This window comes from Oncorhynchus mykiss, chromosome 15 (assembly GCF_013265735.2).
Source record: "Oncorhynchus mykiss isolate Arlee chromosome 15, USDA_OmykA_1.1, whole genome shotgun sequence".
NCBI lineage: Eukaryota > Metazoa > Chordata > Actinopteri > Salmoniformes > Salmonidae > Oncorhynchus > Oncorhynchus mykiss.
The window spans coordinates 63,313,142-63,331,345 of NC_048579.1; the positions used below are offsets into that span (position 1 = coordinate 63,313,142).

The window sequence follows — 18,204 nt, forward strand, 5'->3', positions numbered from 1 at the left end:
ACAGTATTCCTTCTCCCAAAAGGGTTTTGTGTTGCTGGGGGGAAACGTACCATAAACAGTATTCCTTCTCCCAAAAGGGTTTTGTGTTACTGGGGGGAAACGTACCATAAACAGTATTCCTTCTCCCAAAAGGGTTTTGTGTTGCTGGGGGGAAACGTACCATAAACAGTATTCCTTCTCCCAAAAGGGTTTTGTGTTGCTGGGGGGAAACGTACCATAAACAGTATTCCTTCTCCCAAAAGGGTTTTGTGTTGCTGGGGGGAAACGTACCATAAACAGTATTCCTTCTCCCAAAAGGGTTTTGTGTTGCTGGGGGGAAACGTACCATAAACAGTATTCCTTCTCCCAAAAGGGTTTTGTGTTGCTGGGGGGAAACGTACCATAAACAGTATTCCTTCTCCCAAAAGGGTTTTGTGTTGCTGGGGGGAAACGTACCATAAACAGTATTCCTTCTCCCAAAAGGGTTTTGTGTTGCTGGGGGGAAACGTACCATAAACAGTATTCCTTCTCCCAAAAGGGTTTTGTGTTGCTGGGGGGAAACGTACCATAAACAGTATTCCTTCTCCCAAAAGGGTTTTGTGTTACTGGGGGGAAACGTACCATAAACAGTATTCCTTCTCCCAAAAGGGTTTTGTGTTGCTGGGGGGAAACGTACCATAAACAGTATTCCTTCTCCCAAAAGGGTTTTGTGTTGCTGGGGGGAAACGTACCATAAACAGTATTCCTTCTCCCAAAAGGGTTTTGTGTTGCTGGGGGGAAACGTACCATAAACAGTATTCCTTCTCCCAAAAGGGTTTTGTGTTGCTGGGGGGAAACGTACCATAAACAGTATTCCTTCTCCCAAAAGGTTTTTTTATTTGTCGGGTGTTTTTTAATGCCTTTAGCTCATGGGAGGCATCGGCCTCATCCATCACAACTGCACCCCTGAATTCCAAGCCAACGAGGTCCGCAAGGTTAAGGTGAGACCCCATAAATGCCTATGAAAGCATTTACCCTGTAGTTAATGACTTGCATCATTTTATATTGATTGGTATTAAATGGGTTGCAGTGCATCTATACACACAATGGTTTATTAACAGATATTTGTTGTTTGTCCAGAGGTTTGAGCAGGGCTTCATCACAGACCCTCTTGTAATGAGCCCGCGTCACACGGTGGGGGACGTGTTCGAGGCCAAGACTCGCCACGGCTTCTCTGGCATCCCCGTCACCGAGACTGGCAAGATGGGCAGCAAGCTGGTGGGCATCATCACCTCCAGAGACATCGACTTCCTCTCCGAGAAGGACCACAGCCGACCACTGGAGGAGGCCATGACTAAGCGGGAGGAGCTAGTGGTGGCCCCAGCCGGTGTCACGCTGAAAGAGGCTAACGACATTCTACAGCGAAGCAAAAAAGGTGAGCCAGTCGGTATAGTCCTTCTAGGAGTCTATTGTGGCCTGTTTTCTGGTACATTGTTCTATTGTATCATCCTCAACTTATTATTGATTAGATTGTCTTTGGTTTGCTGTACAAGGTCATTTATGAACTGTTTGAGGTTAGATGGCAGAATTACTTGGTCACCTTTAACTTATTGGTGACAGGGGGGCAGTATTGAGTAGCTTGGATGAATAAGGTTCCCAGAGTAAACTGCCGCTACTCTGTCCCAGATGCTAATATATGCAAATTATTAGTATTGGATATAAAACACTCTGACGTTTCTAAAACTGTTTGAATGATATCTGTGAGTATAACAGAACTCAAATGGCAGGCGAAAACCTGAGAAAAATCCAACCAGGAAGTGGGAAATCTGAGGTTTGAAGTTTCATTTAAGTGATTGCCTATCCAATATGCTGTGTCTATGGGGCCAGATTGCACTTCCCAAGGCTTCCAGACGATGTCAACAGTCTTTAGAAAGTTGTTTGAGGCTTCTATTGTGGAAGGGTGTCGAAATAAGAGCTGTTTCAACAAGTGGACTAGGCTGAGGCCAATCAGTTGTTTACAGCGCAGTCACGCGGGCGCGCCGTTCCTTCTTTTTCCTCTGTAATGAATAGGCTATTGTCCGGTTGGAATATTATTGAAGATTTATTATAAAAAGACCCTAAGGATTGATTGTAAACATCGTTTCACATGTTTCTTCAAACTGTAATGGAACTCTTGACTTTTCGTCTGGATTTTGCGCTCACGCATTGTGCCTTTGGAGCAGTGAACTAAACGCGTGAACAAAACGGGAGTATTTGGACATAAATATGGACGTAATCGAACAAAACAAACATTTATTGTGGGAGTCCTGGGAGTGCATTCCGACGAAGATAAGTGAAGTTTTATAATGTTATTTATGACTTTTGTTGACTCCACAATTTGGCGGGTAACTGTATGACTTGCTTTTGTGGCTGAAGGCTGTTTGTCAGATGATTGAATATTGTGCTTTTGTCGTAAAGCTTTTTTGAAATCTGACACAGCGGTTGCATGAAGAACAAGTTTATCTTTAATTCTATGTAAAATATGTATCTTTCATCAAAGTTGATGATGAGTACTTCTGTTATTTGATGTGGCTCTGCAATATTTCTGGATATTTTGGAGACATTTCTGAACATGGCGCCAATGTAAACTGAGGTTTTTGGATATAAATATGAACTTGATCGAACAAAACATACATGTATTGTATAACATTGAGTCCTGGGAGTGTCATCTGATGAAGATCGTCAAAGGTTAGTGATTAATTTAATCTCTATTTCTGCTTTTTGTGACGCCTCTCTTTGGTTGGAAAATGGCTGAATGCTTTCTGTGAATCGGACACTGTTGGATTAACGAGAAGTGTATCTTTAAAATGGTGTAAAATACTTGTATGGTTGAGGAATGTTAATTATGAGATTTCTGTTGTTTTGAATTTGGTGCCCTGCACTTTCACTGGCTGTTGGCGAGGTGGGATGCTAGTGTCCCGAACAATCCCAGAGAGGTTAACAAAGTCTCCCCCCCACACCACCACCAGGCAAGCTGCCCATCGTGAACGACAGTGATGAGCTGGTGTCCATCATCGCCAGGACAGACTTGAAGAAGAACAGGGACTACCCCCTGGCCTCCAAAGACTCTCGCAAACAGCTGCTGTGTGGAGCCGCTATCGGCACCAGGGACGACGACAAGTACAGACTGGACCTACTGATGCAGGCTGGGGTCGACGTGGTCGTACTGGTGGGTTTGAGGTTATTTTTTATTTATTTTTTTTATTTCACCTTTATTTAACCAGGTAGGCTAGTTGAGAACAAGTTCTCATTTACAACTGCGACATGGCCAAGATAAAGCATAGCAGTGTGAACAGACAACACAGAGTTACACATGGAGTAAACAATTAACAAGTCAATAACACAGTAGAGAAAAAAAGAGTCTATATACATTGTGTGCAAAAGGCATGAGGAGGTAGGCGAATAATTACAATTTTGCAGATTAACACTGGAGTGATAAATGATCAGATGGTCATGTACAGGTAGAGATATCGGTGTGCAAAAGAGCAGAAAAGTAAATAAATATAAACAGTATGGGGATGAGGTAGGTAAATTGGGTGGGCTATTTACCGATAGACTATGTACAGCTGCAGCGATCGGTTAGCTGCTCAGATAGCAGATGTTTGAAGTTGGTGAGGGCGATAAGTCTCCAACTTCAGCGATTTTTGCAATTCGTTCCAGTCACAGGCAGCAGAGAACTGGAACGAAAGGCGGCCAAATGAGGTGTTGGCTTTAGGGATGATCAGTGAGATACACCTGCTGGAGCGCGTGCTACGGGTGGGTGTTGTTATCGTGACCAGAGAGCTGAGATAAGGCAGAGCTTTACCTAGCATAGACTTATAGATGACCTGGAGCCAGTGGGTCTGGTGACAAATATGTAGCGAGGGCCAGCCGACTAGAGCATACAGGTCGCAGGTTATGGTTAGGATCCAGATGGGGTTTAGGTTGGGGTAGATGGTTGGGTTAGGGGTTGATCTGTTCATACAGTTTTGGTGGACAATGGTTGACCTGTTCATACAGTTTTGGTGGACATGGTGGTTAGTGGTTGACATGGTGGTTAGTGGTTGACCTGTTCATACAGTTTTGGTGGACATGGTGGTTACTGGTTGACCTGTTTATACAGTTTTGGTGGACATGGTGGTTAGTGGTTGACCTGGTCATACAGTTTTGGTGGACATGGTGGTTAGTGGTGGACATGGTGGTTAGTGGTTGACCTGGTTATACAGTTTTGGTGGAAATGGTGGTTAGTGGTTGACCTGTTTATACAGTTTTGGTGGACATGGTGGTTAGTGGTTGACCTGTTTTATACAGTTTTGGTGGACATGGTGGTTAGTGGTTGACCTGTTTTATACAGTTTTGGTGGACATGGTGGTTAGTGGTTGACCTGGTCATACAGTTTTGGTGGACATGGTGGTTACTGGTTGACCTGTTTATACAGTTTTGGTGGACATGGTGGTTAGTGGTTGACCTGTTTATACAGTTTTGGTGGACATGGTGGTTAGTGGTTGACCTGGTCATACAGTTTTGGTGGACATGGTGGTTAGTGGTTGACCTGGTCATACAGTTTTGGTGGACATGGTGGTTACTGGTTGACCTGTTTATACAGTTTTGGTGGACATGGTGGTTAGTGGTTGACCTGGTCATACAGTTTTGGTGGACATGGTGGTTAGTGGTTGACCTGGTCATACAGTTTTGGTGGACATGGTGGTTAGTGGTTGACCTGGTCATACAGTTTTGGTGGACATGGTGGTTAGTGGTTGACCTGGTCATACAGTTTTGGTGGACATGGTGGTTAGTGGTTGACCTGGTCATACAGTTTTGGTGGACATGGTGGTTAGTGGTTGACCTGGTCATACAGTTTTGGTGGACATGGTGGTTAGTGGTGGACATGGTGGTTAGTGGTTGACCTGGTTATACAGTTTTGGTGGAAATGGTGGTTAGTGGTTGACCTGTTTATACAGTTTTGGTGGACATGGTGGTTAGTGGTTGACCTGTTTTATACAGTTTTGGTGGACATGGTGGTTAGTGGTTGACCTGTTTTATACAGTTTTGGTGGACATGGTGGTTAGTGGTTGACCTGGTCATACAGTTTTGGTGGACATGGTGGTTACTGGTTGACCTGTTTATACAGTTTTGGTGGACATGGTGGTTAGTGGTTGACATGGTGGTTAGTGGTTGACCTGGTCATACAGTTTTGGTGGACATGGTGGTTAGTGGTTGACATGGTGGTTAGTGGTTGACCTGGTCATACAGTTTTGGTGGACATGGTGGTTAGTGGTTGACCTGTTTATACAGTTTTGGTGGACATGGTGGTTAGTGGTTGACCTGGTCATACAGTTTTGGTGGACATGGTGGTTAGTGGTTGACCTGGTCATACAGTTTTGGTGGACATGGTGGTTAGTGGTTGACCTGTTTATACAGTTTTGGTGGACATGGTGGTTAGTGGTTGACATGGTGGTTAGTGGTTGACCTGTTTATACAGTTTTGGTGGACATGGTGGTTAGTGGTTGACCTGGTCATACAGTTTTGGTGGACATGGTGGTTAGTGGTTGACCTGTTCATACAGTTTTGGTGGACATGGTGGTTAGTGGTTGACCTGGTCATACAGTTTTGGTGGACATGGTGGTTAGTGGTTGACCTGTTCATACAGTTTTGGTGGACATGGTGATTAGTGGTTGACCTGTTTTATACAGTTTTGGTGGACATGGTGGTTAGTGGTTGACCTGGTCATACAGTTTTGGTGGACATGGTGGTTAGTGGTTGACCTGTTCATACAGTTTTGGTGGACATGGTGGTTAGTGGTTGACATGGTGGTTAGTGGTTGACCTGGTCATACAGTTTTGGTGGACATGGTGGTTAGTGGTTGACCTGTTTTATACAGTTTTGGTGGACATGGTGGTTAGTGGTTGACCTGTTTTATACAGTTTTGGTGGAAATGGTGGTTAGTGGTTGACCTGTTTTATACAGTTTTGGTGGACATGGTGGTTAGTGGTTGACCTGGTCATACAGTTTTGGTGGACATGGTGGTTAGTGGTTGACCTGTTTTATACAGTTTTGGTGGACATGGTGGTTAGTGGTTGACCTGGTCATACAGTTTTGGTGGACATGGTGGTTAGTGGTTGACCTGTTTTATACAGTTTTGGTGGACATGGTGGTTAGTGGTTGACCTGGTCATACAGTTTTGGTGGACTTGGTGGTTAGGGGTTACGGTTGGGTTTCAGGTCTAAATGGCAGTAGACCGTGTCACTGCAGTGCAGACATGACTTGTTTTCTCTGTTTCTGCAGGATTCCTCACAAGGCAACTCTGTGTATCAGGTCAACATGATCAACTACATCAAACAGAAGTACAGCGAGCTGCAGGTGGTGGGAGGGAACGGTGAGAGAGTGGAGCGCTGGGACAGGATTTATCACTATATGACACTTCCAGCCATCCAGTTTCAGATCTTTGAGAGGCTATCAAGATCGGTCTTGGGGGGGAAAATACATTAGACACTTACACACTAAACCTTTCTTTTCCTGCCTTCTGATGATGTTGTGTTCTGTCTCTTGTAGTGGTGACGGCAGCCCAGGCCAAGAACCTGATTGATGCAGGAGTGGACGCTCTGAGAGTGGGCATGGGCTGTGGCTCCATCTGTATCACCCAGGAAGGTAGTGACCCCACCCCCTGATACTATCAACCTTACAGGATCAATTCACATCTGAATGCAGGAGAGGACTGTTGCTGGTTTTATATTTCAACCCACTTGCAGAGTTGAAATGGAATTGACCCAACCCAGAATCTACACCTTGAGTGCAATGTGCGATTTGGAATTGTAGTATTACGTCTAAATGTTATGAGTTTAGTGATATTAAATAGAAATGTGATAATACGCATAGGATTCTCTACCCATAGCAGCTGGCTTTGGATCAGTTCTAATGTATAGGTCAACCGCTGAAGCTACACAGCAAAACTGGAGAAGGATCAGAGCAGCGAGTAACCAACCAAGATGCTACGCTGGTTGCTAGTCTCTGTCGTTGTGGTGATTTATGAAGGATCTGCTCTCGGTTACCATGGCGACAACTTTCTCCACAGCATTACGTTCAGCAAATGATGGCAAACGTTTTTCAAGCGCAAAACAAACATCCTTATTGGAACTTAGACATATTAAACTTTTTTTTTTTTAACTGAAAACCTCGATTCTGATAATATTACTTCCTTAAAAAAAAATCATCCATCCATCGGGCCCAACCGAACACCGCCTGACTACACCGGTCATAGGATATGTTACCATGGTAAGGTGACGCATTTCCTGTCTCCGTCTCCCGTAGTGATGGCGTGCGGGCGGCCTCAGGGCACCTCGGTGTATAAGGTGGCAGAGTATGCTAGACGTTTCGGTGTGCCAGTCATCGCAGACGGTGGCATTCAGACCGTGGGTCACGTGGTCAAGGCTCTCTCACTCGGGGCATCCACAGGTACCTTTCATTCACTTGTTAATTCATGCGTTCACTCTTTCATAGTCATTCATTCTCTTTCATTGTCATGCATTCATTATCATTCACTCTTCTGTTGTCACTTATTCACCCATTCATTCATTCATTCATTCATTAGCTTAATCCTTCATTAACCCCTTTTATAGCATGCACTAGGTCAATGTGGTTAATTTCATAGGCTAGAATAGGTGTATAGCAGGGCTGTCCAATGTCGGTCCTGGAGGGCCCAAACACTTCTGGTTTTCATCCTCTCTTTCTAATCATTCAGACCTGGGACACCAGGTGAGTGCAATTAACTACCAGGTAGAACCAGAAACCAGAAGTTTTTCAGCCCTTCAGGAGCAGAATTGAATAGCCCAGGTCTATAGTCTTACAGTATCTTGATGTCTTTGCGCTAGTTTTCTGTTTACCACTGTTGATCTCACCTCTATTCCTCTAATCCACTGTTGATCTCATGTCTATTCCTCTAATCCACTGTTGATCTCATGTCTATTCCTCTAATCCACTGTTGATCTCATGTCTATTCCTCTAATCCACTGTTGAGCTCATGTCTATTCCTCTAATCCACTGTTGATCTCATGTCTATTCCTCTAATCCACTGTTGATCTCATGTCTATTCCTCTAATCCACTGTTGATCTCATGTCTATTCCTCTAATCCACTGTTGAGCTCATGTCTATTCCTCTAATCCACTGTTGAGCTCATGTCTAGAGGAATAGACATGAGATCAACAGTGAATTAGAGGAATAGACATCATGTCTATTCCTCTAATACACTGTTGAGCTCATGTCTATTCCTCTAATCCACTGTTGAGCTCATGTCTAGAGGAATAGACATGAGATCAACAGTGAATTAGAGGAATAGACATGAGATCATGTCTATTACTCTAATTCATTCAAAGCTGATTGATGGTAATCAGAGCTAATTTAAAGCTAATGTGAAGCTAATCGATATAACAAAACACTAGCTATAATGACAATTAGTTCGAGAAATGTGTACCAACCAATGATTTTGAGTTATGACCTCTTCCACCCCTCCCCAGTGATGATGGGCTCGTTGCTAGCGGCGACCACGGAGGCTCCGGGGGAGTACTTCTTCTCGGACGGCGTGCGGCTGAAGAAGTACCGCGGCATGGGCTCTCTGGACGCCATGGAGAAGAGCACCAGCAGCCAGAAACGCTACTTCAGGTAGGGAGGACATCACACACTAGAGCTGCAGCCCAAATCACATCCTATTCCCTGGCCTGTATAGTGCACTACTTCTGACCAGGGGCCATAGGGAATAGGGTGCCATTTGGGATGTAGACTAACTCTTGATCAGACATTAAAATTCATAGGAGGGTTGGAATGAAGACCAGGTAAACAAAGTTATTGCACATCAACAGTTGCTGTTAATTAAAAACTTTTTATGGCAGGGGGGCAGTATTCAGTAGCTTGGATGAATAAGGTGCCCAAAGTAAATGGCCTGCTCCTCAGTCTCAGTTGCTAATATATGAATATTATTGTATTGGCTAGAAAACACTTTCTAAGTGTTAAAGAAGTTTCTAACACTGTTTGAATGATGTCTGTGAGTATAACATAACTCATATGGCAGGCAAAAACCTGAGGAGAAATCAAAACAGGAAGTGAGATCTGAGGTTGGTATGTACTCAACACAGTTCCCATTGAAATCCCCTTGAGATATTAATGAAGATTCACTTCCTAGGGCTTCCACTAGATGTCAACCGTCTATAGAAATTTGAATGAGACTTCTACTGTGTTTTGAGACTGAATGACAGCAGAATGAATCAGGTGTCTGGCAGTCAGCCATTTTCTGGTCACGTGCATTTCACATGATAGGGACCTGCGTTCCATGGCTCCTGAAGACACAAAGGAATACTCCGGTTGGAACTTTATTGAATATTAATGATAAAAACATCCTAAGGATTGATTCTGTACTTAGTTTGAAATGTTTCTTCGCCCTGTAATATAACTTTCTGAAGTTTTTGTCCGACGTAACGCTGACCAGAACGAGCGTTTGGATATGTATACCAAACGCGCTAACAAAAGTAGCTAATTGGACATAAATAACGGACGTTATCGAACAAATCAAGCATTTATTGTGGACCTGGGATTCCTTGGAGTGCATTCTGATGAAGATCATCAAAGGTAAGGGAATATTTAGCATGTTATTTATGGTTTATGTTGACTACAACATGGCAGCTAATTTGACTTGATTGTTCTGAGTGCCGTCTCCGATTATTGCATGGTTTGCTTTTTTTTTTTTTTTTTTTTAAAATCTGACACAGCGGTTGCATTAAGGACAGGTATATCTATAATTCCATGTGTATAACTTGTATTATCATCTACATTTATGATTAGTATTTCTGTTAAATCGATGTGGCTATGCAAAATCACTGGATGTTTTTGGAACTAGTGAATGTAACGCGCCAATGTAAACTCAGATTTTTTGATATATGAACTTTATCAATCAAAACATACATGTATTGTGTAACATGAAGTCCTATGAGTGTCATCTGATGAAGATCATCAAAGGTTAGTGATCCATTTTTTCTCTATTTGTGCTTTTTGTGACAACTCTCTTTGGCTGGGAAAATGGCTGTGTTTTTCTGTGGCTTGGTGGTGACCTAACATAATTGTTTGTGGTACTTTTGCCGTAAATCCTATTTGAAATCGGACACTGGTGGGATTAACAACAAGACTACCTTTAAAACGGTATAAGATACATGTATGTTTGAGGAATTTTAATTATGAGATTTCTGTTTTGAATTTGGCGCCCTGCACTTTTACTGGCTGTTGTCATATCATCCCGTTAACTGGATTGCAGCCCAAAGAGGTTTTAATCGCTGATGAGTGAAATTAATATTTTATGTCTGATTATATACATGTATTTATTGGTTTGTCCTTCATTCAGACGGTTCACATTGTGATACAATATATGACAAATGTAAGTCATTTTCTCAAAACAAATGGTGCCAACTTTCCTGGGTTTAAGCTGCTCTCTGTGCTCTCATTTGAGAATTTCGCTGTCCATCAGCAGTGTCTAACCCGTCTCTGTGTTCTGACTGATTCCACAGCAGTGTCTAACCCGTCTCTGTGTTCTGACTGATTCCACAGCAGTGTCTAACCCGTCTCTGTGTTCTGACTGATTCCACAGCAGTGTCTAACCCGTCTCTGTGTTCTGACTGGCTGATTCCACAGCCGAGTCTAACCCGTCTCTGTGTTCTGGCTGATTCCACAGCAGTGTCTAACCCGTCTCTGTGTTCTGACTGTTTGATTCCACAGCAGTGTCTAACCCGTCTCTGTGTTTTGACTGGCTGATTCCACAGCAGTGTCTATTAACCTGTCTGTGTTCTGACTGGCTGATTCTACAGCCGTGTCTAACCCGTCTCTGTGTTCTGACTGGCTGATTTCACAGTGAAGGGGACAAGGTGAAGGTGGCTCAGGGTGTGTCCGGCTCTGTTCAGGACAAGGGCTCCATCCACAAGTTTATCCCCTACCTGATCGCTGGCATCCAACATGGCTGTCAGGACATCGGCGCCAAGAGTCTCTCTGTTCTACGGTGAGTTGTGTGTGAGATAGAGGGGACCAGTGTGTGATCTCTGATAGTAGTGTGTGTGTGTGACTGAGTGATCGCTGATATTGTGTTGTTTTCCACAGCTCCATGATGTACTCTGGAGAGCTGAAGTTTGAGAAGAGGACCACGTCTGCTCAGGTGGAAGGAGGAGTCCATGGGCTTCACTCGTACGTTGGACTCTGTCTCCCACACACACACGCACACAGTGGAATTTAAATATGTGTGTAGCAGTAGATAGCCATGACTTTTCTACGACTGATAGTGTTGCCTCTTTCTCAGACATCAGTCCTCTTTCTCTCTCTGTCTTTCACCATAGATGTTCTGTTGTTCCATGTAAGTACACGTACATAGACCTGTGAAGTGAAGGGTGTGTCCTAGTGGTGGGCCCCACATCGCCATTTGCATGTAGAACAACTCTCCCCTTGTTTCTAAATTGAAAGGCTAAGTTTGATCTTGTTGATTTAAATGATCCAGGTGGGAAATGTAAATCTTACCTTTAGATAAGTGCTTCCCATCTTGATGTTTGAATCTGGCAGCTAGCCTATAATGACGGCTAAAATGGCGATGTGACGTTCCCCTTCAGACTATTATCTTGTTAGTGGGAGGAGGGGTGCTCGCCATTACGCATTTCATCTTTGAATGGGGATGAATTATGGGAAGCTTTGTTAGTCTCCTCTCTCTGTCCACTAGCCTCCTTCCCTCCTCTCCTTCCCCAGTTATCCATAGGGCAGATAACCCTGTAATAAGTATACTGGCAAGATGATGGGGGATTGAATGGGATTTGTCAACCTTTGTTTTATAGTTGAATCAGTATCTTATTGCTTAGACAGATTGATAGCTGATGCAGTAAGAAAGGGTCATTGATCTATCCGGTTGTTTTAGAGCAGGTAATAGGAATTGTTTTGTGTTTTAGGGCAGGTAATAGGAGTTGTTTTGTGTGTTTTAGGGCAGGTAGTAGGAGTTGTTTTGTGTGTTTTAGAGCAGGTAATAGGAATTGTTTTGTGTTTTAGGGCAGGTAATAGGAATTGTTCTGTGTGTTTTAGGGCAGGTAATAGGAGTTGTTTTGTGTGTTTTAGAGCAGGTAATAGGAATTGTTTTGTGTTTTAGGGCAGGTAATAGGAATTGTTCTGTGTGTTTTAGGGCAGGTGATAGGAATTGTTCTGTGTGTTTTAGGGCAGGTAATAGGAATTGTTCTGTGTGTTTTAGGGCAGGTGATAGGAATTGTTTTGTGTGTTTTAGGGCAGGTGATAGGAATTGTTCTGTGTGTTTTAGGGCAGGTAATAGGAATTGTTCTGTGTGTTTTAGGGCAGGTAATAGGAATTGTTCTGTGTGTTTTAGGGCAGGTGATAGGAATTGTTTTGTGTGTTTTAGGGCAGGTGATAGGAATTGTTCTGTGTGTTTTAGGGCAGGTAATAGGAATTGTTCTGTGTGTTTTAGGGCAGGTGATAGGAATTGTTTTGTGTGTTTTAGGGCAGGTGATAGGAATTGTTTTGTGTGGTCGTTATATTATTGATTATCGTTAACTGATTGATGGTATCATTGTGTTTTCACTATGCCCTCTCTCTGCAGTTACGAGAAACGACTTTACTGATGGAGGGGCCAGAAAGAAGCGGACTAGGGCCGCCCCCGACGCCCCCACCCCCGTTGTGACCAAACGTAACCGCCACATCTGACACCCACCTCATCACTCTCCCTGCCGACTCCCCACACACCCCACGGGAGAGGTCTGGGGGGGAACACCTGCAAAACAAACACCATCACCTGGGAAACATAGGATTTTGCACTTACGAAGCGGAACATCAGGGTTTTCACCATAACCCCCTCCCAGAATACCTGTCCCCTTGGTGTGTGTGAGAGCGTGTTGAAGGAAGTATTTGATTGTGTGTGTGTGAGAGAGAGAGAGTGTGTGTGTGTGAGAGAGAGAGAGAGAGTGTGTGAGGATAAACTCAGTGAAGAAGGTGCTGTTATGCTATCTTCCTCTTCCTGGTGAAACTGAGAGAGCCATGCTGTCACCCCTCTGTATTCCCTGGGATCTGCTCGTACCGACACCTCCATCAGAAGCCACAAACGTCCCAATCAAACTATATATGTGGAAAAACACTTGTCTTGCTACTTTGTGTGCAAGTGTATTGTGGCAATCCTCCTTTATCTATGTAGTTAGCTCTGTTTATGCAGAAAGATGTTAACTGCTTTGAGAAAAGTATATTGTTTTGTTCAACTTTTGACTGTGATTTAACTGACAGACTCATTGGCTGGGACTCTAGACTAGGTGACGTTCCCTCGCTGTAGTGGCCATGTCATACCCCCCTTTGTCGACGTGAACCAATAAACTAGTGGCCAATCACAATGCTTCTAGTGTGTTGAGCGCACGGTTGGGGCCAAAAGATAGACATTGGCCATAGATCGGCAAGGGACGTTTTTAAAACCACAGTGTCGGTCTCAGATGGGTAATGCGATAATCTTTTAGACTGGAATGAAACGAGTTTAGAGAATTGTTTGATTTAAAAGCTGCAGAGCAGGGTTCCCCAACTGGTAGCCCACGTGCCAAATTTGACCCACGTGGTTTCATTTGCCCCCCCCCCGGTAAATAAATAATGATTATGCTTGGAACAAAAGAGTGTAAAAACACCAGTTAATCAGAACCAAGTGATTTTAATTTTGGATATCTGTTCCCAAGTATTCCTACAGATAATACAGAGATGTCATCGTTTACCAAATGTAAGCAAGGTTTGAAATGATTGTTTAAGGTATATTATATCTGTTTGGACCTCCTGCGGTCAATTTGCAGTCTACAAATGATTTGTAATTATGTTCCGGCCCCTGCCCATCCACCCAAGAAATCGTCCCGTGGCTGAATCTAGTTGACGATCTCTGCTGAAGAAAGTCCCAGTGGCTCGAAGGAGCATGAAGGGTTTTGATATGCATGCTTTTTAGTTTTTTAAAGCCTCAACATGGCTCTATTTATATTCCGCTTTTTTCTAATTCCGTACATACTGCCAAATGTATCAACATGCTCTCTGTTACACTTTAGTGTTATTAAGCCCAAATTTAAAGCTACGAATCGCCAGCAATATAGTCCCTCGCTCCACCCCTGTCCCAGATTGTGGCATCGATTGCTAGCAGCTTTGACCTGCTCTGATTACCAGAGATATGCCTTGAAATGGGGGTCGATGATGACCGCACACGACGGAAAGTCTTAAATTCCCGTAAGAACTGTGTTGTATGTGCATGGCGCTATACATCCTCCTCACCCCCTTTCTCACTGAGATACCGTATCTATATCATTCAGCTTGTGTAGGAATAGATTTTTCTAACTTTTTTCGTAAACAATGTCCTTTTTGCCAGATATTTTTTTTAGGATTTCTCGAAGCTGTAGGAGTGACTTTTTTTCCGTTTTGTGCTAATGTACTTTGCGCTACCAGGACCTCACTTGACTAACAGTACTCTTACAGTTGACATGAATATTAAGTAAATATGTACATGAAGATGTATGGAGAATTATATACCTGTATCCTGTTTGAAATGGTTGTTTGCAGTCTCCCACCTTTAGTTATGAGAATCTCCACTGACTATGAAACAGGCCTTGTTTACAATGGGATTACAACAGAAACCGGTCCCTAATGCTGTAAAACAATAAAAGTCCAAATATGTTGATTTGTGGGTTGTTATTAAGGCTGGGAATTCCCAGGGACCTCAGGATATAATATATTGTCACGATACTGACAATAATATTGCGTTGTCAAAAATATCCCCAAATGTAACTATAGAAGATGTGTTATACATGACCTGAAACTTGGTGAAAACAAAACATGCACACTTAAATATTGACATTTCTCTTTATTTAATCATGTTTTGAGTAAAGTATTTTTTAAACATTAATAAAATACCAAGCGGCTTCATATAAAATGTACTGTGTGTCAGTCCGAAGTTAAAGCACAATAGTATCGGTGCTATCCTACCAGTATAGTTCACTGCTGCTCCGCTACAATGTTGCTGTTAGTTCAAATCAAGCTTTCCTTTATTGGATGGATCTTAAAGCACATCTCTAACATGTCTAATTCTTCATGTAGAGGCTCACAAACACAATTATATTTGACTGAATTGAAACCACTTGGCATTGAATAACAATCTTACTCTATGAAAATGTAAAGTACATTTGTTTTCTAAGTCCCGTGTAGCTCAGTTGGTAGAGCATGGTGCTGGCAACACCAGGGTCTGATTCCCACAGGGGACCAGTATGGAGGAGAATGTATGCACTCACAATCTGGATAAGAGTATGTTAAAATAAGATTTTCAGTAGTCGTTTATTAAGTGCTTATTTCAATCACAGTATTATTTATTTGAATGCAAAACGTTTTGTACAAATGTATTTTGCTTTCCTGTGCCCCTCTTGAAATGCACAGGAAAACGCAACTTCATCATCCAATAGCAAATGTGGAAAAAAAATTCACAAATTTCTCCTTGGCATGTGGCATTCCGTGGCACTTAAAAGACTCCTGTCAACATTCACAAACAAACCCTCAGTTCATTTACTCAAACATTTGGCACTATTTTACCTTTCTTGACAATGAAGGCTAACCTGATGGATCAAACCGCTCGTTGCTCCTCACAGATCGTGACACCATCTTGAATCCTTCTTCACAACACCTTATTTCAGTCCAGTCCTCAGTCTTTAGCCCTTGACTGTTGAGAGCTCTGCCTACAGGTCAATTGTCTCACTGCAGATGCTCATCGCATCAATCTGTCTGCAGACATTGATGAACTCCTCTTGTATGGACCGGTCCGCTTCAGACTCTAGGTCAAGACTCTCCTGTGAGGCTGACCCCAGTGTGCGATAGTGTCTCTGCATGTGTGAGCCCTGGTGGCTGGAGGCTGTAATGCGGCTTGAGCTGCCGCCTAGGGATGGGGGTTGGGCGTGCCCCTCTGGGCTGGAACAGAGGACCAGAAAGGACCCCCCTAATGAGGGTCTGTACAAGGAGCAGGAGGAGGAACTTCCCCTCCAGCGTTCTGGGGAAGAGGAGTTGGAGGACAGGGAGGGAGATGGTGGAGCACCCAGGATGGTGTCGCCTGCCATAGGTCGGTTTGGTAGAGGGGTTGGGGGAGGAGGGGCCATCTCCACGCAGGAGGTCGTCCGGTACAGGCCTGGGTCAGCTGAGAGGGTCTCTCGAAGCACCTGGCCACCATTGGGCAGGGTGGATGTGGAGTAGGGGATGTTGAGTGACAGGTCACTGCAGCAAAAGGGTATGGACGGTCTGAAGAGGCTTATGGGAAAGAGGTCCTCGCTGAAGAGCGCCTCATCAATACTACGGCGCAGGTTGATGGGCGATGGCGGCCGCAGGTCAGCCGTGGAGTCGCTGGTGAAGGAGGAACCCCCGGACGCCTCTCCACCACCCCTGTCCTCGGGCTTGCTGGAGCCAGGCAGATCCAAATTCAGGTCCAGGTCTCTGTAAGCCAAGGCCTGGTTGCTGTGGTACAGGAGGTCCAGGCCGTTCAAGCTGCTGCCTAGCCTTTCATCCACCAGCGTGTAGAGGGGCAGGCACTCTGTCTCCCCGTGCCCAATGTCGCAGATGGCCAGCTTCTCCTGCTGGCTCAGGGTCCACTGGTAGGTTCCCGGCATAATGGGCGACTTGATCGCCAGCAGCTCCGTCCAGCAGCTTCCTGGCTGAGGAAGGTGGTCAGAGCAGTAGATTGGCTGGGCCACCACCAGGGCTAAGGTGAGACAAACTCCGGCCTCACAAACCCTGCAGCTGAGCTGGAAGGTCCACCAAGGCCAGGGGCGGAACACATCTGCTCCTCCGGCGAGCCCCAGAGAGTGGAGCATGGCGTACAGCTGCAGCCCGGCGCATGCCAGGCAGAACAGAGCCGAAAGGCACACTGTCGCAGCCGCACGGTCCCAGTCCCTGCTCTCTGCGAACGGACAGCGGTTGTATCGCTCAGCTGGCGTGGGCGAGGTGTTATTCAGGTGGTAAATGTGCTTTGAGTCCGCCCGTACGTAGCAGAAGAACACAAAATAGGCGACCGATAGAAAAGAAACCAGCGCCACAAACGCTCCCCGGGAGATGAGCGAGATGAAGAGGCAGAAGGGCGCCCTCCTCTGGTAGAGCCTCAGCAGTGCGACGGGACCGAAAGCTGCTGCGAAGTGCAGCAACACCAGACAGGCCAGGAAACAGGGTCTCTGGAAGGCTGAGTAGGATAGCTGCATCCTGGAGCGCATAGAGAGGAGCAGGAAGACCAGGCCGAAGGCTGCAGTCAGGCAGGGGAACGGGGCTTCGTAGAGCAGCAGGGAGGCCTCGGTGGAGGGCAGCCGGTCCTGGTGGCCGTATGCATCGTAGAGAAGGGAGAAAGCCCTGGTACACCCTGCAGCCAGGAGGAAGACGCTGACCAGGGCGAAGTAGCCACAGCCGGAAGGGCAGCGCAGGGGCAGGCACAGCAGGTTGAGCGCCGAGGCCAGGGTCACCATGGCGAAGATGGAGCCCAGACCGTACACGTGTGCATCCCAGGCTAACCCCCAGGCGGCCATAGCGCTGTTCCAATCAGAGTGCAGGGATACGAACATGGGCCGGGACGGAATCAGGAAGGGGTTATTTGATTGGTTTGCGGAGGGGGTGTTGGCGGTGGGGAGGACGTCAGAGGTGGTGGGCGGCGCCCAGGTGTCGGAGATATTGCAGATTCCCGAACGTTCCTGATTGCAGTCTGGGAGGTAGGTGGCTTCACTGCCCATTGGGTCAGATAGCCAGTCTTCAGCATCAGGAAGGTTACCTGAAAAAAACATTGGGAAAATATAGAATTTCAATTTAGATTCCATAAAGAGTTGATCGCTTCCTAAAAAGCCATTTGTCATGAGGTTTGACATGTGAAATCCACCTGTGGCCATCTGACCATCCCAAATATAGATCAATGCCATATGCAGCAGCGTCAATACAGCGCAATGCTGCACAGCCACATCGTCCTCAGGATGCTGTTTTCTGATAACAGCATAGTAATACAATTTACCAGCAGAGGGCAACACCCAAGAGAGTCCATTCTAAACAGGCACACATGAGAATACACAGCGTTTACTCAACATTCGAGCCTAGACACTAATGAGCTGAGGGCCAAGTCTGAAAGCATGTGGGCTGAGGGCCATGTCTGTGAAAGCATGTGGGCTGAGGGCCAAGTCTGTGAAAGCATGTGGGCTGAGGGC

General features: G+C 45.0%; 2 protein-coding genes and 1 long non-coding RNA gene across 8 annotated transcripts in view; 1 reads left to right on the forward strand and 2 right to left on the reverse strand.

The window, feature by feature from the left end:
- The window catches only part of impdh1b (IMP (inosine 5'-monophosphate) dehydrogenase 1b), a 29,469-nt gene extending 14,794 nt beyond the window's left edge, over positions 1–14,675 (forward strand). For all 6 annotated transcript variants that reach the window (XM_021564016.2, XM_021564017.2, XM_021564019.2 and 3 more), the window contains 10 exons: positions 885–959; positions 1,099–1,393; positions 2,967–3,166; positions 6,262–6,352; positions 6,529–6,624; positions 7,285–7,428; positions 8,488–8,632; positions 10,863–11,006; positions 11,105–11,188; positions 12,591–14,675. In XM_021564016.2, coding sequence (XP_021419691.2) covers positions 885–959; positions 1,099–1,393; positions 2,967–3,166; positions 6,262–6,352; positions 6,529–6,624; positions 7,285–7,428; positions 8,488–8,632; positions 10,863–11,006; positions 11,105–11,188; positions 12,591–12,612 — 1,296 coding nt within the window. In that variant the 3' untranslated portion in view covers positions 12,613–14,675. The remainder of the gene's footprint in view (positions 1–884; positions 960–1,098; positions 1,394–2,966; positions 3,167–6,261; positions 6,353–6,528; positions 6,625–7,284; positions 7,429–8,487; positions 8,633–10,862; positions 11,007–11,104; positions 11,189–12,590) is intronic.
- On the reverse strand, positions 4,619–5,145 carry LOC118938824. Its single transcript, XR_005036172.1, has 2 exons — positions 4,926–5,145; positions 4,619–4,822 (listed from the first exon to the last, which is right to left on the reverse strand). It is a non-coding gene; the product is annotated as an uncharacterized LOC118938824 (long non-coding RNA).
- Positions 14,676–14,845: 170 nt separating the features above from the next.
- Positions 14,846–18,204, reverse strand: part of prrt4 (proline rich transmembrane protein 4) — a 38,696-nt gene continuing 35,337 nt past the window's right edge. Inside the window, exon 3 of the mRNA XM_021564015.2 lies at positions 14,846–17,780. Within this exon, the coding sequence (XP_021419690.2) occupies positions 15,721–17,780 (2,060 nt within the window). The 3' untranslated portion in view covers positions 14,846–15,720. The remainder of the gene's footprint in view (positions 17,781–18,204) is intronic.